The sequence below is a fragment of the Ailuropoda melanoleuca genome, chromosome X (assembly GCF_002007445.2).
Source record: "Ailuropoda melanoleuca isolate Jingjing chromosome X, ASM200744v2, whole genome shotgun sequence".
NCBI lineage: Eukaryota > Metazoa > Chordata > Mammalia > Carnivora > Ursidae > Ailuropoda > Ailuropoda melanoleuca.
The window spans coordinates 61,757,817-61,783,289 of NC_048238.1; the positions used below are offsets into that span (position 1 = coordinate 61,757,817).

At 36.3% G+C, this 25,473-nt stretch overlaps 1 protein-coding gene across 3 annotated transcripts in view; it reads right to left on the minus strand.

Annotated features, from left to right (window-relative positions):
- Positions 1 to 25,473, minus strand: part of HDX (highly divergent homeobox) — a 284,176-nt gene that overhangs the window by 182,825 nt on the left and 75,878 nt on the right. For all 3 annotated transcript variants that reach the window (XR_004622468.1, XM_034649783.1, XM_034649784.1), the window contains exon 4: positions 24,326 to 24,379. Coding sequence is in view for 2 of the 3 variants with exons in the window: in XM_034649783.1 (XP_034505674.1) it covers positions 24,326 to 24,379 (54 nt within the window). In the remaining variant the exon portion in view is untranslated. The remainder of the gene's footprint in view (positions 1 to 24,325; positions 24,380 to 25,473) is intronic.

A 25,473-nucleotide genomic window follows, 5' to 3' on the forward strand; every position in this document is an offset into this window, starting at 1 on the left:
GATTATTACTTTTTTTTTATTTGAGTGTTGAGCTTGAGAAGGTCTTTATAGTTCTTGGATATCAGCCCTGTATCTGTAATGTCATTTGCAACTATCTTCTCCCATTCTGTGGGCTGCCTCTTAGTTTTGTTGACTGTTTCCTTTGCTGTGCAGAGCTTTTTATCTTGAAGTCCCAAAAGCTCATTTTTGCTTTTGTTTCACTTGCCTTTGGAGACGTGTCTTGAAAGAAGTTATTGTGGCTAATGTTGAAGAGGTTACTGCCTATGTTTTCTGCTAGGATTTTGATGGATTCCTGTCTCACATTGAGGTCTTTCATCCATTTTGAGTTTCTCTTTGTGTGTGCTGTAAGAGAATGGTCCAGTTTCATTCTTCTGCATGTGGCTGTCCAATTTTCCTAGCACCATTTATTGAAGAGACTGTCTTTTTTCCATTGGATATATTTTTTCCTGATTTGTCAAAGATTAGTTGACCATAGAGTTGAGGGTCCATATCTGGAGTCTCTATTCTGTTCCAAGGATCTATGTGTCCATTTTTTTTTTGCCAATACCATGCTGTGTTGGTGATCATAGGTTTGTAATATAGCAGGAAATCAGGCAATATGATGCCCCCAGTTTTGTTTTGTTTTGTTTTTACCATTTCCTTGGTGATTTCAGCTCTTTTCTGGTTCCATACAAATTTTAGGATTGTTTGTTCCAGCTCTTTGAAAAATGCTAATGGCATTTTGATTGGAATGACGTTGAAAGTATAGATTGCTCTCGTCAGCATAGGCATTTTAACAATGTTTTTCTTCCAATCCATGAGCATGGAATGCTTTTCTATCTTTTTGTGTCTTCCTCAGTTTCTTTCATAAGAGTTCTTTAGTTTCCAGAGTATAGATTCTTTACCTCTTTGGTTAGGTTTATAAGATTACTAGGTATCTTATGGTTTTTTGTGCTATTGTAAATGGAATCAATTCCCTAATTTCTTTCTACTGTTACATTGTTAGTGTTAGAAAAGCAACTGATTTCTATACATTGATTTTGTATCCTGATACATTACTGAATTGCTGTAAGAATTCTAGTAATTTGGGGATGAAGAAAAAATAATACCTATTCTCCTGAAGCTGTTTAAAAAAATAGAACAGAAGGAAAACTTCCAAACTCGTTGTATGAGGCCAGCTTCACCTTGATCCCAAAAGCAGACAAAGACCCCATCGAAAAGGAGAATTACAGACTTATATCTCTGATGAATATGGATGCCAAAATTCTCATCAAGATCTTACCCAATAGGATTCAATATTTCATTAAATGGATTATTCAAAAGGACCAAATGGGTTTTATGCCTGGGATACAAGGGTGGTTCAACATAGACAAATCAATCAACATGGTAGAGCACATCAATAAAAGAAAAGACAAGAACCGTATGATCGTCTCAGTTGATTCAGAAAAAGCATTTGACAAAATACAGCATCCTTTCCTGATTAAAACTCTTCAAAGTGTAGGGATAGAGGGAACATTCCTCAATTTCATAAAAACCATCTATGAAAAGCCCACAGCGAGTATCATTCTCAATGGGGGAACTTTTCCCTTAAGGTCAGGAACAAGACAAGGATGCCCACTTTCGCCACTATTGTTCAACATAGTACTAGAAGTCCTAGTGTCAGCAATCAGATGACGAAAATAAATAAAAGGTATTCAAATTGGCTAAGATGTCAAATTCTCTCTCTTCGTATTTTTAAATACTTTTAAAAAGCACCTAAATAGATGTGAGCAGAAAAGAAGAAATGCCTTGCAAAAGTGACATGAACTGAATTAAAAATATCTTTTAACCATATTTTTACTTTGTAATGATTAAAGACTATTGCATGGTTAGTTGTTGTAAATGTACTATCACTTCCTTGGAGCCTCAGTTTGATAACTGTAGGGTCTTGATTTGTGATATTTTTTATTGCTTTCCTATTTCAGAACTATGGATTGAGACCCTGACAGAGTGTATATTTTTACAAAGTATGAGGGAATGCTATTAATCTATTTTGAGAAACTGTTTTTTTCTTCTATTGGTGCCAACCTGTTATGAAATATCAACTATAATCTTTTTTTCAATAAACTATATTCAGGGGGTATCCTGGAAGATGGTGGAGTAGGAGAACCCTCAGCTTGCCTTGTTCCATGGATACAACTAGATAATACTCACATCAGAATAAATAACACAGAAAATGATCTAAGGACTAACAGGAAAAAAAACACAAAAATCCATAACTAAAGGTAAAGAAGAGGCTGCATCAAATAAATGGACTGTGGCTGTCCACAGTGGGAATGGAACCAGTGGTGCAGAGAACAGGAAAAAAAACCAGACATTCACACAGGGAGCCCACACAAAGAAGATGAATCACCATAGCATTTGGCTTTGAAAGTGAGAAGGGCCAAATTTCATGAGTTCTTACAACCAGTAGGACTTAAACTTGGAATTCTAAAAATCAGTGGGCTTGGCTCTGAGAGCAAGGAAGGCATTAAGAAGCAGAGTCCCTATCCTTAAAGAAAGAGCACAACAAACAGCCCATGGAGATAGAGCATAAAATTAGCAGTTCGAAAAACACCAGGAGCAGAAGGGAGGGAGAGTGATTTACTCATCTCACAGCATGGCCCAGACAGGCAGAGATCATGAGGAGACGCTTCCAGGAACGAAAGAGCTAGCATATGTCATTTCCACTTCCCATCCATCATCATAAACACACAGCCACCTCAGGAAGCCAGCATAAAGGGAACACTTCTTACAACTTATTTACACCAAGCCACACACATACTTATGTATAGTTGTATCCATTATCCCCAGTCACCCTTGCCTAAGTCCCCATAGGTCCCATCCACCAGAAGATCATCACAAATCCCACCAACACCTCATCCACTGACCAGCCCATTTTGTAGGAACTCAGTTCTGGATGAGGTGGCAGCAGCTCTATTTTCATAAGAAGATCAACCTGTACTTTGTTAAAACACACCCCACACCTGCTGGGAACCAAACATTAGCCACAACAGGCAATGAAAGCCTCTGAAGAAAACTGAACTGAAAGGAAAAGAGGCAAGAATACAACAGGACACATGCAACACACACACACACGCACACACACACACACACACACGACATTCCCTGAAGGTACTGGGGAAGAGAGGACACTGCACTGCAGAACATTCCAGGACCTCTTTTCAGAAGGCCATTATCACCAAGAGTAAGAGATATAGCTGACTTTCCTAACACAGATAAATAGAGATTATAAAAAATGAGGAGACAGAGAAATAGGTCCCAAATGAAAGAATAGGATCAAACCACAGCAAGAGATATAAATAATATGTGTGACAGAGAATTTAAAGTAATGGTCATTAAGGTAATCAATGGACTTGAGAAACAAGAGCACTTCAGTGAAACTCTTAACAAAAATATAAAAAAGAAGCAATCAGAGATGAAGAACACAATAAATGAAATTAAAAATAAACTTGATAGAAAAATTAGCAGGTTAGATGAAGGAAACAAAATAATTAATGACCTGGAAAATAGAGTAAAATGGAAAATAATGAAGCTAACCAAATGAGAAGAAAAATTATGCAAATTGAGAATACCCTTGGGTAACTCAGTGACTCATAATGACATTCACATTATAAAGATACCAGAAGAGGAAGAGTGAGAAAGGGGGGCAGAAAATGTACTTGAAGAAATAATAGCTGCAAACGTTCCCAATCCAGGGAAGGAAACAGATTTCCAGATTCATGAGGCACAGAGTTGCCTACAAAAGAAAAACAAAAACAAAAACAACAACAACAACAAAAGCAGATCCACACCAAGACACATAGTAGTTAAAATAGCACTAAGCAGTGATTTAAAAAAAAATCGTAAAAGTAGAAAGAGAAGACACTTATATACAAAAGAAACCCCATAAGTCTAACAGGATTTTCAACAAAAACTTTGAAGGACATTCCGTTGTGTGTGTGTGTGTATATATCACATCTTCTTTACCCATTCTTCAGTCGATGGACGTTTGTGCTGTTCCCATAATTTGGCTATTGTTGATAACACTGCTGTAAACATTGGTTGCATGTATCCTTTCAACAGTATTTTTGTATCCTTGGCGTAAATACCTAGTGGTGCAATTGCTGGATCATAAGGTAGTTCTATTTTTAATTTTTTTGGGAAACTCCATACTATTTTCCAGAGTGGCTGCACAAGTTTACATTCCCAACAGTGTAATAGGGTTCACCTCTCTCCACATCCTCACCAAAAGCTGTTCTTCCCTGTGTTGTTAATTTTACCCATTCTGAGAGCTGTGAGGTGATATCTCATTGTAGTTTTGATTTGTATTTCCCTGACGAAGAGTGATACTGAGCATGTTTTCATGTTTCTGTTAGCCATTTGCATGCCTTCTTTGGAAAAATGTCTATTCATGTGTTCTGCCCCTTTTTTAACTGGATTATTTGTTTTTTTGGATGTTCAGTTTTATAAGTTCCTTACATATTTTTGATAGTAACCCTTTATCAAAAATGTCATTTGCAAATACCCTTTCCCATTCCACTGGTTGACTTTTAGCTTTGTTGATCGTTTTCTTTGCTGTGCAGAAGTGTAGGTTTAGTGATATAGCTCAACATAATAAAGGCCATAGATGACAAAAAGAGCTAATATCAACCTCAATGGGGAACAACTGAGAGCTGTTCCCCTATGGTCAGGAACACAAAAGGGATGTCCACTCTCACCACTGTTATTTAACATAGTACTGGAAGTCCTAACTTCAGCAATCAGACAACAAAAAGAAATAAAAGGCATCCAATCAGCAAAGAAGTAAAACTTTCACTATTTGCAGATGACATGATGCACTATATGGAAAAACAAAAAGACTCCACCAAAAAACTGGTACTAAAGTTGCAGGATGCAAAATCAATGTCCAGAATTCAATTGCATTTCTGTACACCAATAATGGAGCAGCAGAAAGAGAAATCAAGGAATCAATCCTATTTGCAATTGCATGAAAAACCATAAGATACCTAGGAATAAACATAAACAAAGACGTAAAAGAATCTGTGCTCTGAAAACTATGAAACAGTGAAAAAAAATTGAAAAAGGCACAGAATTGGAAAGACATTCCATGCTCCTGGATTGGAAGAACAAATACTGTTAAAGTGTCTATACCACTCAAAGCAACCTAAACATTTAATTCAATCTCTATCAAAATACCAACAGCATTTTTCACTGAACTAGAACAAACAATCCTAAAATGTATATGGAACCACAAAAGAACCTAGAGAGCCAAAGCAATCTTGAAAAAGGAAAGCAAGCTGGAGGTATCATAATTCCAGTGATATTACTGCTATAGTACAAAGCTGTAATGCTGTAATAATCAAAATAGTATGCACTGGCAGAAAAAACAGACAAATAGATCAATGGAACAGAATAGAAAATGCAGACTCTATGGTCAATTAATCTTCGAAAAAGCAGGAAAGAAAATTCAATGAGAAAAAGACAGTCTCTTCAACAAATGGTGTTATGTAAACTGATCAGCTACATGCAAAAGAATGAAACTGGACCGCTTTCTTATGCCATACAAAAAAACAAATTGAACATGGATTAAAGACCTAACTATGAGACCTGAAACCATTCAAATCCTTGAAGCGAGCACAGGAAGTAATGTCTCTGACATTGGCCATAGCATCATTTTTCTAAATATATCTCCTAAGGTAAGGAAAGTAAAGGCAAAAATAAAGTACTGAGACTGCATCAAAATAGAAAATTTCTGCACTGTGAAGGAAACAATCAACAAAACTAAAGGACAACTTACTGAATGGGAGAAGATATTTAGAAATGACTTACCTGATAAAACATTAGTATCAAAATACATAAAGCAGTGATACAACTCAACACTCAAAAAAAAAAAAAACAAAACCAAAAACAAAACCCAAATAATCCAATTAAAATATAGGCAAAAGAAATGAACAGACAGTTATCCCGAGAAGACTTCTGGATGGCCAACAGATACATGAAATGATGCTCAACATCACTCATCATCACGGAAATGCAAACCAAAACTACAATGAGATAACACCTCACACTTGTTAGAATGACTGAAATCCAAAACACAGGAAATGAGTGTTGGCAAGGATGTGGAGTAAAAGAAACATCTGTGCACTGTTGGTGGGAATGAAAACTGGTGCAGCCACTGAGGAAAACAGTATGGAATTCCTCAAAGTTAAAATCAAAATTACTCTACAATTCAGTAATTGCACTACTGGGTATTTACCCGCAAAATACAAAAACACTAATTCAAAGGGATACGTGAATCCTTATGTTTATTGCAGCATTATTTACAATACACAAAATATGGAAGCAACCCATGTGTTTATGTATAGATGAATGGATAAAGAAGAGGTGGTATATATATTAAACAGAATATTATTCAGCCTAAAATGAATGAAATCTTGCAATTTGCAACAACATGGATGGAGCTAAAGAGTATATTGCTTAGTGAAATAAGTCAGTCAGAATAAGACAAAAAACATATGATTTCACTCATATATGGAATATAAGAACAAAATAAGGAATCAAAGGAATAAAAAAGAGAAAAAAAAGAAACAGATACCTAAATATAGACAACAAACTGACAGTTACCAGATGGGAGGTGGGTGGGGGGATGGGTGAAATAGGTGACGGGGATTAAGGAGTGCACTTGTAGTGATGAGCACTAGCTATTTAATGGAATTATTGAATCACTATACTGTACACCTCAAATTAATGTAACATTCTATGTTAACTATACTGGAATTAAAATAAAAACTTAATAAAAAAGAAAAGTAAATAAATAAACTGGACTCTAATCCAAAACCATGATTAGTAAACCTAAAAAAAAAAAAAATTCAACAGCAATAACATATGCCATTACTGAGCACGTTAAAATTTATATCATTTACACTTCAAAGTAACCATGGATTGTACAATCTATTATTTGGATTTGTACAGATTTGGGAATTGGTGTTCAAAGAGGATAAGTAACTTGTTTAAATTTACAGATAGTGATCAGGGGGACATGGTTTTAAATCTAAAAAGCCCACAGTATTAACAATGGACACATGCATACATGAATACTTGAATCCCATGTCCAAGTGACCTCTTTAAATTTAATATTCAAATTACCCCTGTCTAGATGACTTATTTTTTAAGTAGGCTCCATGCCAGGTGTGGAACCCAACATCATGCTTGAACTCACAACCCTGAGATCAAGAGTTAGATGCTTAACCAACTGAGCCACCCAAGAGCCCCTAGGTGACTAACTTTTTTAAAATTTCAGATTCTACCTGGTGAGCAATGTAGGCCCAGCATATGACAGATGGCTCATTACAGTAAATGTAATTAATACAACTAATATTAACTAAGTGACACACTGTGACCAATAGATACGCAAAATTCATTATGATGGAGTTTAAAATCTGGTGGTGATAAACATCAAATAAACCAATAAATATGCTACTTTGGGATAATATGTGCTACAGAGAAAAATAGGGTAGCACAATAGAGAGTGACTAGGCTAGAGAAGAGNCCCATAATGCCGGGATCATGCCCTGAGCCAAAGGCAGACGCTTAACCGCTGTGCCACCCAGGCGCCCCTCTTTCTTTTTTTTTTATAGATAAGACAGTAAAAAATCTCTTCCAAACGTGGTGACATTCAACCTAGGACTTGAATAATGAGACACATACACAAACATAAATATCTCTATACAAATATTCATATATATATATATATATGTGGATAGGTATTTTTGAAAGTTATAGAGCTTCAATTTTACATTTTGGAGATATAAGACATGCCAAAGTTAATAACAAAATAGACTAAACAAGAGGCAATTAAGACAATGCTCTAACTATTGTGCATGGAAGAGCATTGTAAAACTTTAGTCTTTGGATTTATAATCTTAACTCAGAATGCTTTATTTTTACGTATCAAATTAAACAACTGATTTACTACTTTATTCCATATATCATAAGTGCACTCCTTAATCTCCAACACAGATTTAACTCATCCCACCAAATACTTCCCTTCTGGCAACCAACAGTTTGTTCTCTATAGTTAAGAATCTGATTCTTGGTTTGCCTTTCTTTCTTTTCCCTATCATCCTTTGTTTTAATTCTTTTTTTTTGCTTTTTTTATGTTTTCTTAAAAAATATATTTATTTATTTGAGAGAGAGAAAGCAAGCCAGCGATAGAGGAGGGGCAGATGGAGAAGCAGGCTCCCTCCTGAACAGGGAGCCTGACTGCCTTTTTCCCGTTGGGTATTCTTTACTGCTTTTTTTTAAAGATTTGTATTTATTTGAAAGAGAGAGAGAGCAGCAGAGGGAGAGGGAGAAGCAGGCTCCCAGCTGAGCAGGGAGCCTGATGTGGACTCGATCTCAGGACCCTGAGATCATGACTTGAGCCAAAGGCAGACACTTAACCACCTGAGCCACCCAGAGGCCCCAATTGTTTGTTTTAATTCTTGTAATCCACATATGAGTGATATCATATTGCCTTTGTCTTTTTATGACTGACTTATTTCCCTGAGAGTTATACTTTTTAACTCTATCCATGTCATTGAAAATGCCAACATTTCATTCTTTTTTTATGGCTGAGTAATATTCCATTGTGTGTGTGTGTGTGTGTGTGTGAGCATGTGCATGTGAACATCTCACTTCTGCTTTATACATTGATCAGTGGATGGACAATTGCCTGTTTCCATAATTTGGCTTTTGCACTACACACATGAGGGTGCATGTATCTCTTTGAATTAGTATTTTTGTATTCTTTGGGTAAATACATAGTAGTGCAATTGCTGGATCATAAGGGTAGTTCTATTTTTAACTTTTTGAGAAACCTCCATACTGTTTTCTAGAGTGGTTACACCAGATTGCATTCCCACCAATGGTGTAGGACTGTTCCACTTTTTCCACATCTTAATCCAACACCTGTTTATTGTTCTGTTGATTTTATCCATTTTGACAGGTGTGAGACTATATCTCATTGTAGTTTTTATTTGTATTTCCCTGATGAAGAGTGATGTTGAACATCTTTTCATGTGTCTGTTGGCCATCCGGATATCTTCCTTAGAAAAATGTCTATTCATGTCTTCTGCCAATATTTTAATTGGACTACTTGTTTTTGGGGTGTAGAGCTTTAGAAATTCTTTGTATATTTTGTATACCAACCCTTTATCAGATAAGTCATTTGCAAAAATCATCTACCATTCCATAGGTTGCCTTTTAGTTTTGTTCATTGTGCCCTGCACTGTGCAGAAGCTTTTTATTTTGATGACATCCAAACAGTTAATTATGCTTTTGTTTCCCTGTCTCAGCAGACATATCTAGTAAGAAGCTGTTATAGCCAAAGTCAAAGAGGTTACTGCCTGTGTTCTTCTCCAGCATTTTAATGGCTTCAGGTCTCACATTTCACTCTTTAATCCACTTTCTATTTATTTTCATGCATGGTATACAATAGCGGGCCAGCTCCATGGCCTTGCATGTTGCTGTCCAGTTTTCCCCCCATTTGTTGAAGAGACTTTTTCCCATTGGATATTCTTTCCTGCTTTATCAAAGATTAATTAACTGTACATTTGTTGGTTCATTTCTGGATGTTCTATTCACTCCCATTAGTCTATGTGTTTTTTGTGTGTGTGCCAATACCATTCTATTCTGATCACTACCACTTTGTAATATCACTTGAAGTGCAGAATTGTGATGCCTCCAGCTTTTCTTTTTCATGGTTGCTTTCACTATGTAGGGTCTTTCATGGTTCCATACTAATTTTAGGATTATTTTTTCTAGTTCTGTGAAAAATGCTGGTGGTATTTTAAAGGTATTGCATTAAATGTGTAGATTGGTTTGGGTAGTATAGACGTTTTAATATTTTTTCTTCCAATCCATGAGCACGGAATGTTTTTAGTGGGAGTCCTTCCTTTTCTATTTTTTGGAATAGTTTGGGAAGAATAGGTATTAACTCTATTTTAAATATTCGGGTTAGCATAGTGATGGGTATTAAGGAGGACACATATTGCAATGAGCACTGGGTTTTATATGCAAACAATGGAGCAGGGAACACTACATCATAAACTAATGAAGTACCATATGGTAACTAACATAACACAATAAAAAAATAAATATTTGGTAGAAAAAAAATGTTTGGCAGAATTCCCCTGTGAAGCCATCTGGCCCTGGACTTTTTTGTTGGGAGATTTTTTATTCCTGATCTAATTTTTTTCTGGTTATCAGTTTAAATTTTCTATTTTTTCCTGTTTCACTTTTTGTAGTTTATGCTTCTAGGAATTTATCCATTTTTTCCTGAATGTCCTTTTGTTGGCATGTAATTTTTCATAATATTCTTGTAATTGTGTGTTTTTCTGTGTTGTTGGTTATTTCTCATCGATCATGTGTTATTTTATGTATTTGGTTCCTTTCTTTCTTTCTCTCTCTCTTTTTTTTTTTGATAAATCTGGCTAGAGGTTTTACAATTTTATTAAACTACTCAAAGAATCAGCTCCTAGTTTCATTGATCTATTTTTTTTTTAGTTTCTATAGCATTTGTTTCTGCTCTAACCTTTATTATTTCCTTCCATTTGCTGAATTTGGGCTTCGTTTGTTGTCTTTTTCTACCTCCTTTAGGTGTAAAGTTATGTTGTTCATTTGAGATTTTTCTTGCTTCTTGAGGTGGGTCTGTAATGCTATATACTTCCTTCTTATGACAGCTTTTGCTGCATCACAAAGATTTTGGAATGTTAAGTTTTTAGCTTCATTTGCTGCATCCAAATGGTTTTGGACCATTGTATTTTCATTTTCACTTGTTTCCATGTATTTTTTTTTGTTTTGTTTTGATTTCCTGGTTAACACACTCATTGTTTAGTTGCACATTGTTCACCTTCTGTATATTTGTTGTCTTTCTAGATTTTTTCTTATGATTGACTTCGAGTTACACAGTGTTGTTTTCAGAAAATATGCATCATATGATCTGAATATTTTTGTATTTGTTGAGGCCTGATTTATGACCTAATGAGTGATCAGTTCTGGAAAATGTCTCATGTGCACTTGAAAAGAATGTGTGTTATGCTGTTTTAGGATGGAATGTACTGAATGTATGTTAAGTTCATCTGCTCCAGTGTGTCATTCAAAACCATTGTTTCCTTGTTGATTTTCTGTGAAGATAATCTGTCCATTGATATAAGTGAGGTATTAAAATCCCCTACTATTATTATTATATAATCAATGTGTTCCTTTATTTTTGTTATTAATACTTGTATATATTTGGTGCTCCCATGTTGGGTGTATAAACATTTATAATTGTTAGATCTTCTTGAGAGATTGTCCTCTTTATTATGATATAGTGTGCTTCTTCATCTTTTATTTCAGTCTTTGTTTTAATGTATAGTTTGTCCAATATAAGTATTGCTACTCTGGCTTTCTTTTGATGCCTATTTGCGTAATAAGTATTTCTCCAACCCCTCACTTTCAATCTGCAGGTGTAGTTAGGTCTAAAAGTAATCTCGTATAGGCAGCATATAGATGGGTCTTGTTTTTTATGCCTTCTGATATCCTGAAATAGTAAAAAAATTTCAAAGATATTTAAGGGTTCTTTTCCCAATATTATTTGTATCTTTAGTTTTTATAATTATTATCTTATTTTGGTAAGAACACAACACAAGCTCTAAATGTAGCTTTGTAATATATTTTGAACATGGAAGTGTGAGACCTTCAGATGTGTCCTTCCTAAGAATTTTTGGTTATTCATAGTTATTTGTGGTTCCACATGAATTCTAGAGTTTTTTTCTGATATATATAGAAAATGTCATTGACATTTTGGTAGTAGATTGCTTTGGATAGTATGGGCATATTAACATTAAGTCTTCCAAGCCATGAAAATGGGACTTTTTCAGTTGTGTTTGTCTTCCTTAATTTCTTTCTTTAATGTTTTGTAGTTTTCAGTTTGTTTTATGTCCTTAGTTCAGTTTATTCCCAAATATTTTATTCTTTTTGGTGCTACTGCAAATGGGTTTATTTTCATAATTTCTTTTTCAAATAGTTCATCATTAGTGTATAGAAACACACCAAATTTTTTATCCTGTGACTTTACTGAATTCACTTATTCTAGAATTGTGTGTGTGTGTGTGTGTGTGTGTGTGTGTGTAGTCTTTAGGTTTTTCTATATACAAGAACATGTTACCTGCAAACAGATTATTTGGATATTTTCTATTTCTTTTTCTTGCCTAAATTCTCTGGCTAGGACTTCTAGTGCCACAATGAATAGAAATGGTGAAAGTGAGCATCCTTGCCTTGTTCCTCCTCATTTTAGTAGAAAAACCTTCAGTTTTTCACCATTGAGTATAATGTTAGTTGATAGCTTTTCATATATGACCTTTATCATGTTCAGGTACTATACTTCTATTCCCAGTTTGCTGAGGGTATTTATCATGCAGGGGTGCTGAATTTTGTCAAATGCTTTCTCTGCATCTATTAAGATGATCATGTGATTTTTAAAAAATTATTTTTTATTTCATCCAGTATAAAGTACAGTGTTATGTTAGCTTCAGTGTACAATGTAGTGATTCAACAATTCTATATACTCCTCAGTGCTCATCATGTTAAGTGAACTCTTAATCCCCATTCACTTATTTTAACCATTCCCCAACCCACTTCTCCTCTTGTAACCGTTAGTTTGTCTATAGTTAAAAGTCTATTATTCTGGTTTGTCTCCTTTTTCTTCATTCATTTAGTTTCTTAAATTCTACATATGAGTGAAATCATACGGTATTTTTATCCTTTATGGTTTTAATGTGCTGTATTACAGTAATTGATTTTCACAGAGAAAAGAAGAGAGAAAGGCAAACCAAGAAACAGACTCTTAACTATAGAGAACAACTGATGGTTACTAGAAGGGTGGTGGGTGGGGGAATGGTTTAAATAGGTGATAGGGATTAAGAAGTGCACTTGTGATGATCACTAGGTGTTGTAAGTATTTAATCTTTAAACTGTACACTCTAAACTAATACTACATCGTATGCTAATTGTAATGTAAATAAAAACTTAAAAGAAATAAAAATAAGATAAAAAATAGGTATTTAGAAACCCCCCCCCACAAATAACCTTGAATCCCAGGAAAAATCCAACTTGGTCACAGTTTATGAATCTTTTAATATGCTATTTAATTCAGTTTGCTACTACTTGTTTGAAGATTTTTGCATCTGTATTCATCAGGGATATTGGTCTGTAGTTTTCTTATAGTGCGTTTGTCTGACTTTGTATCAGGGTAATGCTGGCCTCTAAAAATGAGATTGGGCATGTTCTTGCCTTTGCTTTTTATATCTTGCATAGATGTAGTGTATGTAGGATTCTATTAACACTCTGAGATAGGGGAGGTAGAAGCCAGTTTCTTGGCAGCTCCTCAAAAAGTTGGGATACTGGATATTTGGTACATCTCTTACCCTCTTCAGGAAGTAGCTGGAATCCAGGCGTTTCCTCCCACTAGTATGGTGTTATGCCAAGGGTGGGGATTATAATGAAAGAGTGCCTCCAATTTTCTTACCAGTTTTAATATGACTAGTTTCACACTTGCCCTGGGTGCAGGAACCTCTAACTTGTTTCTTGATTTCTCAAAAAAGAACTTATCTGTGTATTGCTGTGAAATTCATATGTCTGTGGGGGGAAGGAGTCCAGGATTTTCTATTCTACCATCTTGCTGATGTTACTCCCATTATTCTTTCCTAAAGATTAAAACTAGAGTTTCAAAGGTTTAGCCTAATGATTAGTTTATAGTTTATATGACTCTCACCTATTACTCTTTTTTTCTGAAAAGAACGTAATTGTATTTTGGTGGTTTTAAATTGTATTACATATTTAAAATACTGTGATGCTTTTTGGCTTTCAATTTTCTTTTAAAAATCCTAAAATCATGTAAATTTGTTATTAGAAGAACTTAAAATACATTGCAATTGACCTAAGTGAGTAGAAGTTTGTAAATTTCTTCTTTCTGCTGAAGGTTATGGGAAGATATTTTAAGAAAATCTCAGGGTATATGTAGAAGTAATGGAAAATTATAATTCAATGAAATTATGAGTAAATCAAGCAGATTTCATAGACCTATAGTCCTTTTGGGAATAAAAAAGTCACTTAAAAATTTGGTAAGGTTAATTTTCATAATATGGCTTAATTATTCCCAGATATTAGAGTCTGATCAGTGTACCCCAACCAGCAGAACCAGGACAGTGTTTCACAACCTTGACTCATCATAAGAATCACCTGGCCATTTATTTTTCTTAACAATTGTATTTATTTATTTGAGAGAAAAAGAGAAAGCAGAACGAGAGAGAAAGAGGATGAGCAGTGGGCAGGAGCAGAGAAAGAGGGAGAAGCAGACTCGCCACTGGGCAGGGAGCTCAACATGGGGCTCAAACCCAGGACCCTAAGATCATGACCTGAGCCAAAGGCATATGCTTAACTGACTGAGCCACCCAGGTGCCCCCACCTGGCTATTGAATAAGAATACTATTTTCAGGTCTTCCCCTAAAGATTCTGATTTACTAGATCTTGAGTAGTATCCAGACAGCCATTTTTATGAGGGCACACCCACCCTCAACACACACACTCCAGTGATTCTGATTATCAGGCAAGATTGGGAAATTGTATACTGACTTGACAGATCCTCAAGTTACTGACTGCTTTCTCTAGGCATGCCCTACATTCCAGGGACTGAAGAGAATAGAATTGCTATTGGTACCCATTTTCAATCAGTGGCTTAAAAAGTTAAACCTCCATATCTTTCCAAACCTGACCGAAATGGTTACCCATCTGCTTTCTTCCACTCTCCTTGTAGTTCAAACATTGTCCTAAGCAAGCCAAGACTCCAAAGAAATAAAAATAAATAGGTGATCCTACTAGAAAGAAAAGCTGAGGACTCCTACAAAAAATAACTTTTACACTTTCCTGATTCTACTACAAGGCAAAATACCAAAGATTGTTAGACCACAAGGCAGAAGAGACTTGAGATATAATCAAAGTTTAATCTTTTCCTAGATACACAGTATATTCAAATCATTTAACCATTCTGTTTTTAGTATTTTCATCAATGAAATCTAAGTAGAAATGTCTGCCCTATCTACATTTTAAAATTTTTGCACAGATTAGAATGAGATAACATTAAAATACAGTTGGCCTTTGAATAATATGGAGGTTAGGGCACTGACACTTGCATAGTCAAAAATCTGTATATAACTTTGATTCACCAAAACCTTAAGTACTAAGGGCCTAGAGTTGACTAGAACTCTTACCAAAGACACAGATGATTAACAAATATTTTGTGTAAATATATATGTAATAAATATATATTATATGTAAGTATATATATAAATATAAATATTTATGTAAATATATATAGTATTACAATAAAGTAAGCTAGAGAAGAAAATGTTATTAATAAAACTATAAAAGAAAATACATTTACAGTACTTTACTGTATTCAAAAATCTGCATATAAGTGGACCCATGCAGTTCAAACCCATGTTGTTCAAGGGTCAATTGTACTTTTAAACTATAAAATACTATACATATGATAGTATTATTTTTACTAATGAAGAGCCAAAACCTAATACAAGTAGTATTTTCATACATAGTTTGTTATTATAATAAGAAGAATAATTTTGTAGCTCATAAAATTCAAAAATACAGCATCCAGACTTTTAAAATTCTATTTTAATTCCCTAATTTATACAGACCTACTATCATTCCACAGGTGGCAGCATATACTCATACAGTTTGGTTAATACAAGAAACTAAAGCCCATAAAATTCCTCATTATTTTTCCATATTGGAAATTAACCTCATTTTCTCATTTCCAAACACAGTCTTCAATAATATCTGATGCTTTCTGCAAACTACATTTCTGCTTTACCGACTGTCTTTTTTAAAAGACTTTATTCATTCATTCATGAGAGACACAGAGAGAGGGAGGCAGAGGGAGAAGCAGGCAAGGAGCCTGATGCAGAACTCCATTCCAGGACCCTGGGATCACTACGCGAGCCTGAGGCAGACATTTAGCCAACTGAGCCTCTCAGGTGCCCTCCAACTGTCTTTGAACAAGATTTTGCCAATAGAGAGCAGTAGAAGGAGACTGGATGGCTGGAGAAGAAAAGATGCTCCTTCCTTCCATTTTGTTTTTTACCTCTGTCAGCATCACCCTAGGAATAGCTGTTCATCCTGTCACTGATTGCTAGTAATAGTAGCAGTCAGTTTCTTTTTTCCCACACTACCAAAATCAGCTTTCTTTTGCCCCAAGAAGTACCATCATTAGATGGCAGGGTACCAATACTCAGAAATCAGAATCCTAGCTTAGCAGATCCCCTCCTCTAATTTTGTAGTTTCTGAAAATCTAAAGGTCACTGTCCCTTCTTAGCCCTAGGGGTGATAGCTACCTCCTGCATTTACACTCCAGTTGCTTCAAAGTTTCCTCTTCAATTTTAAAAATTCTCTAAAGCGTGTCTAAACAATTTATCGTATTAAATTCCTCTGGTGTGTTTTCTGTTTTCCTGCTTGGACCCTTACTGATACAAACTGTTCATTTAACAATCAGTTTCACAAAAATGACCTTTCAAGATGGTGTGTGTGGACAGTAGCTATTATATGAATAGAATGTTAAACACAATGTGCATAATGATGTCTAGATGTACACTGAGGAGAAAGAAAAGAAAAGTAGACACTGCCATCCAAAACTGATCTGATGTTCAGAGCAAGACCTCGATATTGTTACAAGCTGGCCTGACAATCATAGATAGGCTATTTTGTTGTCTTGTTGGACATCATTTCACAAACTATAACCTAAAACAAGATTACTCTGTCACCATGATAAAGTAAAACAAAACAAGACTACTTCATAATTTTGTCTAAACACAGAAAAAAACAAGACTGCTATGTCACACAAAAAATACAATGATAGAATTACCCCCACTTTCTCGCTGTCCCCAATCTAGAGGAAACCCTCACTTCCTTATACCCTCCCCTAAAGTAACCCGAAGCCAAAATCCTTTACTAAGTTATTTCTAAAATTCTCTCAGAGACCTACCATGGTTTTTCACGGGTTATGTTGTCCTTTGCTACAATAAATAATAAACACAACTTATTTACTGGTGTGTTCTTAGTTGATTTGCGCTGAGAGGCAATGACACTGGTAAGATTTTAGAAGTGAGTGGAAAAATATTCAGAGACTGTCATTATATTTCATTGTGTGAGGAAAGTTCACTTCCAGAAGAAGCTAGAAAGTGACCAACACGGTCCTTTGTCACAATGACATTTTTTATATTATTATGTGATTGTTTCATTAATACCTCTCTTCATATTAAATCTAGACTATGGGAGAGGGAAAGATGGTAGAGGGATGAAATAGGGGTCCCTATTTCAACCGATCTCCTGAATCGAGCTGTATATCTACCAGACCATCCTGAACACCCACAAAATCAGCCTGAGGTGTAAGAAGATACATCTGGATCTCTACAAGCAGAACATTTCCGGTGCTTGGTCTCAAGGTAGGAACTGGGGAGCCAAGAGTCTGTGGGCAGATATCAGAAGATAAACAAGGGGAGGGAGCCACCATGCTTGGGGGCCAGGAAGGCAGAAGCCTCCTATGCTGGGGAGCAGGCCAGGCTAGCAGATGATAGCAGCAGGGAAACCAGACTGAAACCTGGAGCTTGGAAAAAAATGTGTTAACCGGGGGTGGCTGGTGGTTTTAGAAGCACAAAGGGCAGAGACGTGCCCAGCCCTGGAAGCAAGGACTGGAAGAGTAGCTATGGGGCACACAAACCAGGACACTGTGGGTCTTAACAGCACTGACAGAAACGCAGTCAGTGTGGCCTGGAAGGTCAGTGAAGAGCAGACTGTGATCTCTCTGTTCTGAGACAGAGGTTTGGATACTGTCACTGCTGCTCTGACTCTCAGAAGAAACACAGAAAGCCACCAGGGAAAGCTGCCAGAGAACAAAAGCCCCAGAAAACCGGTTCTCACTGAAATCCCCAAGGGCTGAAATGAGAACTAATCTGGCGGACCTAAAAAAGTTTGAATGAAATGCATTCTAAACTGGATGCTCTGACTGCCAGGGTAAACAAGGCAGAAGAATGAATCAGTGAGTTAGAGGATGAGATGACAGAAAAGAAGGAAAAAGAGGTGGCATAGGAAAAAAACCTCCAATTTCATGAATAAAAGCTACATGAGATTACTGACTCAATGAAACATCCCAATGTCAGAATTTTCGGGTTCCCTGAGGGGGTGGAGAAATAGAAAGGTCTAGAGAGATATTTGAACAAATTGTAGCTGAGAACTTCATAATCTGGTGAAGGAAACAAGCATTCATGTCCAAGAGGCAGAGAGGACCCCTCCCAAGATTAATGAGACGGGGCGCCTGGGTGGCTCAGTCGTTAAGCATCTGCCTTCGGCTCAGGGTGTGATTCTGGCATTCTGGGATCAAGCCCCACATCAGGCTCCTCCACTGGGAGCCTGCTTCTTCCTCTCCCACTCCCCCTGCTTGTGTTCCCTCCCTTGCTGGCTGTCTCTCTCTGTCAAATGAATAAATAAAATCTTTTTAAAAAAAGATTAATGAGACAGACCAACACCACGTCACATAATAGCACAATTTGCAAATCTTAGATACAAGGAAACAATCTTGAAAGCAGCTAGAGGGAAGAGATTCCTCACGTACAGAGGGAGGAACATCAGAATAACGTCAGACCTGTCAACAGAGACCTGGCGAGCCAGAAAAAGCTGGCAAGACAAATTAAGAGTAATAAGTGAGAATAACATGCAACCAATGATTCTTTATCCAGCAAGGCTGTCATTCAGAATGGATGGAGAGACAAGGGCATTCCAAGACCAGCAGAAACTGAAAGAATATGTGGCCACCGAGGCAGCTCTACAAGAAATATTAAGGGGGGTTCTAGAAAAGTAAAAAGACCCCAAAGGTGATACAGAACAGAAATTTACAATCTATACAAACAAAGACTTCAAAGGCAACATGACAACATTAAAATCATATCTCTCAATAATCACTCTCAATGTGAATGGACTAAATGCTCCCATAAAATGACACATGGTTGCAGATTGAATAAAAAGACATGACCTATACATATGTTGTCTATAAGAGACTCATTTTGAACCTAAAGACACATCCAGACTGAAAAGTGAAGGGATGGAAAACCATTTTTCATGCCAATGGACCTCAAAAGAAAAAAGAAAGCTGGGGTAGCAATTCTCATATCATACAGATTAGATTTTAAACTAAAGACTGTACTGAGAGATACAGAAGGACACTATATTATTCTTAATGCTGTATCCAACAAGAGGATCAAACAATTATAAATATCTATGCCCCCAACAGGGGAGCAGCTAGATACACAAACCAACTCTTAACCACAATAAAGAGACATATGGATAATAATACGACAATAGTAGGGGACCTCAACACTCCACTCCCAGCAAAAGACAGATCATCTAAGCAGAAAATCAACAAAGAAATAAAAGCTTTGAATGACACACTGGAACAGATGGACCTCATAGATATATACAGAACACTCCACCTTAAAACAACAGAATACTCATTCTTTTCAAATGCACATGGAACTTTTTCCAGGATAGACCACATACTGGGTCACAAAACAGGTCTCAGCCAATACCAAAAGATTGAGATTATTCCATGCATATTCTCAGACCACAATGCTTTGAAAATGGAACTCAATCACAAGCAAAAATTTGGAAGAAACTCAAACATTTGAAGACTAAGGACCATCCTGCTTAAGAATGTTTGGGTAAACCAGGAAATTAAAGAACTTAAGCAATTTATGGAAACTATGAGAATGAAAACACATCAGTCCAAAACCTATGGGGTACTGCAAAGGCAGTCCTAAGGGGGAAATACATAGACATTCAAGCTTCACTCAAAAGAACAGAAAAATCTAAAATGAGGTCCTTATACTCACACCTTAAACAGCTGGAGATTGAACAGGCCTAAGCCAGGCACGGAAAGACAACTGATTAAGATTAGATCAAAGATCAATGAATTAGAAACAGGAATTACAGTAAAGCAGATCAACAAAACTAGAAGCTGGTTCTTTGAAAGAATTAATAAGATCAATAAGCCACTGGTCAGACTTATTCAAGAATAGAGAAAGGACCCAAATTAATAAAATTATGTGAAAAGGGGAGAGATCATGACTAACACCAAGAAAATAGAAACAATTATTAGAAACTATTATCAGCAGCTATATACCAATAAATAAAGCAACCTGGAATAAATGGATGCCTTCCTGGAAACTATAAACTACCAAGACTGAACCAGGAAGAAATTGATAACCTAAATAGATGAATAACCACTGAAGAGATTGAAGCAGTGATCAAAAACCTCCCAAAAAACGAGAGTCCAGAGCCTGATGGATTCGCTGGGGAATTCTACTAAACATTCAAAGAAGAAATAATACCTATTCTACTGCAGCTGTTTCAAAAAATAGAAGCAGAGGGAAAACTTCGAAATGCCTTCTGTGAGGCCATATTACCTTGCTCCCAAAACCAGGCAAAGACCCCATCAAAAAGGAGAATTAGAGACCAATATCCTTAATGAGTATGGATGCCAAAATTCTCAACAAGATCCGAGCAAATAGCATCCAACAGTACGTTAAAAGGATTACCCATCACGACCAAGTGGGATTCATCCCTGGGATGCAAGGTGGTTCAACATTCACAAATCGATCAGTGTGATAGACGACATCAACAAGAAAAGAGTCAAGAACCATATGATCCTTTCAGTTGGTGCAGAAAAAGCATTTGACAAAATACAGCATCCTTTCCTGATTAAAACCCTTCAGAGTATAGGGATAGAGGGTACATTCCTCAATTTCATAAAATCCATCTATGAAAAGCCTACAGCAAATATCATTCTCAATGGAGAAAAGCTGGAAGCCTTTCCCTTAAGATCAGGAACACCACAAGGATGCTTATTGTTCAATGTAGTACTAGAAGTCTTAGCAACAGCAACCAAACAACAAAAAAGAATAAAAAGTATTCCAATTGGCAAAGAAGAAGTCCAAATCTCTGTCTTCACAGATGACATGATACTTTATGTGAAAAACCCAAAAGACTCCATTCCCAAATTAAAAGAACTCATACAACAATTCAGTAATGTGCCAGGAAACAAAATCAAAGCTCAGAAATCAGTTGCATTTCTATACACGAACAATGAGACAGAAGAAAGAGAAATTAAGGAATCAATTCCATTTACAATAGCACCAAAAACCATAAGATATCTCGGAATAAACTTAACCAGTGAGGTACAGGATCTATATACTTTAGCAACTACAGAACACTGATGAAAGACATTGAAGAAGACAAAAAAGATGGGAAAACATTCCATGCTCATGGATCGGAAGAATAAACATAGGTAAAATGTCTACACATTCAATGCCATCCCGATCAAAATACCAATGACATTTTTCAAAGTGCTGGAACAAACAATCCTAAAATTTGTGTGGAATCAGAAAACCCCGAATCGCCAAAGGAAATGTTGAAAAACAAACCTGGGGCATCACATTGCCAGATTTCAAGCTATACTACAAATAAGTGATCACCAAGACAGCATGGTATTGGCACAAAAACAGACACATAGAGCAGTGGAACAGAATAGAGACTCCAGAAATGGACCCTCAACTCTATGGTCAACTAATCTTTTGACAAAGCAGGAAAAAACATCCAGTGGAAAAAAGACAGTCTCCTCAATAAATGGTGCTGGGAAAATTGGACAGCTATATACAGAAGAATGAAACTTGACCACTGTTTCACTCCATACACAAAAATAAACTCCAAATAAACGAACGACCTCAATGTGAGACAGGAATCCATCACAATCATAGAGAACATAGGCCGTAACCTCTTTGACATCAGCCACAGCAACTTCTTTCATGACACGTCTCCAAAGGCAAGGGGAACAAAAGCAAAAATGAACTTTTGGGACCTCATCAAGATAAAAAGCTTCTGCACAGCAATGGAAACAGTCAACTAAACAAAGAGGCAACCCACGGAATGGGAGAAGATATTTGCAAATGACACGGCAGATAAAAGGCTGGTGTCCAAGATCTATAAAGAACTTCTCAAACTCAATATCCAAGAAAAAATCAAATCAAAAAAATGGCCGAAGATATGAACAGACACTTTTCCAATGAAGACAGACGAATGGTTAAGAGACACATGAAAAATGTTCAACATCATTAGCCATCAGGGAAAGTCAAATCAAAACCACATTGAGATACCACCTTATGCCAGTTAGAATGGCTAAAATTGACAAGGCAAGAAGCAACAAATGTTGGAGGGGATGTGGGGAAAGGGGAACCCTATTACACTGTCAGTTGCAATGCAAGCTGGTACAGCCCCTCTAGAAAATAGTATGATGTTTCCTCAAGACTTTATAAATAGAGCTACCTTAGGACCCAGCAATTGCACTACTGGGTATTTACCTCATAGATACAGACATGGTGAAAAGAAGGGGCACACACATGCCAATGTTCATAGCAGCAATGTTCACAATAGCCAAAATGTGGAAGGGGCCGAGATGTCCTTCAATAGATGAATGGATAAAGATGTGGTTCAGTACAGCCACTTTGGAAAACAGTGTGGAGTTCCCTTAAGAAGTTAAAAACAGAGCTACAGAATGATCCAGCAATTGCAGTACTGGGTACTTACCCCAAAGATACAGACGTAGTGAAGAGAAGGGCCATATGCTCCCCAATGTTCATAGCAGCATTGTCCACAATAGCTAAATTGTGGAAGGAGCGGAGATGCCCTTCAACAGATGACTGGATTAAGAAGATGTGGTCCATACATACAATGGACTATCACTCAGCCATCAGAAAGAATCATTACCCAACATTTGCAGCAACATGGATGTAACTGGAGGAGATTTTGCTAAGTGAAATAAGTCAAGCAGAATAAGACAATTATCATTTGGTTTCACTCATTTATGGAACATAAAAAATAGTAGGAAGATCGGTAGGAGAAGGAAGGGAAGAATGAAGGGTGTGGTAAACAGAAGGGGGAATGAAGCATGGGAGACTATGGACTCTGGGAAACAAACTGAGCGATTCAGAGGGGAGAGGGGTGGGGGATTGGGATAGGCCAGTCATGGGTATTAAGGAGGGCACATATTGCATGGAGCACAGGGTGTTATATGCAATTAATGAATCACGGAACACTACAACAAAAACTAAGGACATACTGTATGGTGACTAATATAACATAATAAAAAATTATTATTAAAAAAATTAAAAAGAAGATGTGGTTCATATATACAATGGAATAGTAATCAGCCATCAGGAAAGATGAATATCTACCATTTACATTGACATGGATGGAACAGGAGGAAAACTGTAAGTGAAATTAGTCAGTCAGAAAGACAATTATCATATGATTTCACTCTATGTGGAACAAAGGAATATTGCAGAGGACAATAGGGGAAGGGGAGGAAAACTGAATGGGAAGAAATTAGAAAGGAAGACAAACCATATGAGACTCTTGACTCTGCGAAACAAACTGAGAGTTGCAGAAAGGGAGGGGGATGGGGGGTTGGATAACTGGGTGATGGGCATTAAGGAGGATAGGTGATGTGATGAGCACTGGGTGTTATAGGCAACTAATGCATCGTCAAACATTATACCAAAAACTAATCATGTACTATATGTTGGATAATTGAATCTAAAGAAAAAAACATATTGTGTGTAAAGCCTTTTACAACCATAAAAAATAAAGAAATACTGAAATGCACCAATAATAAATAGTAACATGAATTTCTTAATTTTGATTGAGATATTTTTATCAATCATGACTCAATCATATGATCAAATTAACTGGAATAATTAGATGTAAAAACATTATGGTATTTTATTATCTTTTCATTGAAGTATAATTAATGTGCAGTGTTATATTAGTTTCAGGTGTATAACATAATGGTTCAACAATTCTATACATTACTCAATGTTCAATATGATGAAAGTACTTCTTAATCCCCTCTATTTTACCTATCCTATTAATTAACATTGAGTGCTTTTTAAAACTGCAAAAACCTGCTCAAAGATTAGATGGTGTACTGATTGCTACATTTTATTTAAGGTTATATTGATAATATATATAAATATTATAATCTCAGACTATGTCTTTTGAGATAATGCAGTCTTACTGAGGTTCAATTTTGCCAACTTTCCAAATATCATGACAATTTTCTCAATAGTTTCATATTAACAATACAGGGGAAAAACCCACTTACTGCTTTAAATGAAAGATTACTTACTGCTCTTTTTCTAGAACACCCTGTAATCCAAGGCACAGTAAGGTTTCCTGAAATCTGTGGAAATAACAAATGGAATTTCAGTAAGGTATGCATTGACACTACTTGGAATAATGATCAACAGCAAAAAATTCATACAAATGTCAAGATAGTTCTGCATTTAGAGCGTATCCCCCACATAGACAATGTCATTTCCTTATTGAACACAACAGATTTAAAGAGCCTTCCTTTAGAAGTGGTGCAGTTCTCCTGGAAATCCAGAAAATTTCTAGGGCATTGTTGGGGCCTGGAAGTATGGTTTAAAATTCTGTGGACAAGGACATTTTTATAGGGGAGCCTGGGTGGCTCAGTCAGTTAAGCATCTGCCTTCAGTTCAGGACATAATCTTGGGGTCCCGGGATCAAGCCCTGCTTTGGGCTCCCTGCTTCTCCCTCTCCTCTCCCTCTGCCCCTCCACCCCTGGTTGTGCTCTCTCTGAAAATAATATTTAAAGTCTTAAAAAAAAGATAATTTTTATAGTAAAAATTCAGGACTCTGTAGAATACAAAAGTTACAATAACTAACTTATTAACTAAAGTAATCATGTTATATATTAGTTCTCTAGACTTAGCCTACATAACTACAATTTCCTTTTTAAGCAGAAACTAAGATAAATAGCCAGCCAAACCTAATTACTGCAGCATTGGCCCACAAGGAGATAAGTGCTACTCCAGTTGGATTTTGGGGACTGTTTACAAAGACCAAGGTAGTCCTGTGAGCTAGGGTACCCTAATTTAGGGTAGCCTAAATGTAACCATACCTTTTCCTGGGATTCACAAGTTTTGGGGAAGACTCCAAATTCTCCTCTTGCCCTCTCGTTCCCTCCCAAACACATACCTCCTGAGAGACAGACAAGTCAAATCAGCCTTGCTAAATGGTGATGCTAAGAATATGGCATTCAATTGAACTTTTATTGTTTTTGATAAAATTACATTTAGTGATGACCCATGAATTAGTATTACGCTACTGATAAGAAGTGATAATCAAACATTCAATGCAAATAGTAAAGTAATATCCTTAGTTATTCAAACTTCAGGTAAATTATTAGTGCCCCTGGCCACTAGATCTGAAATTTTGAGTTCAAAATATACCACTATACTAGTGATAGGCTAA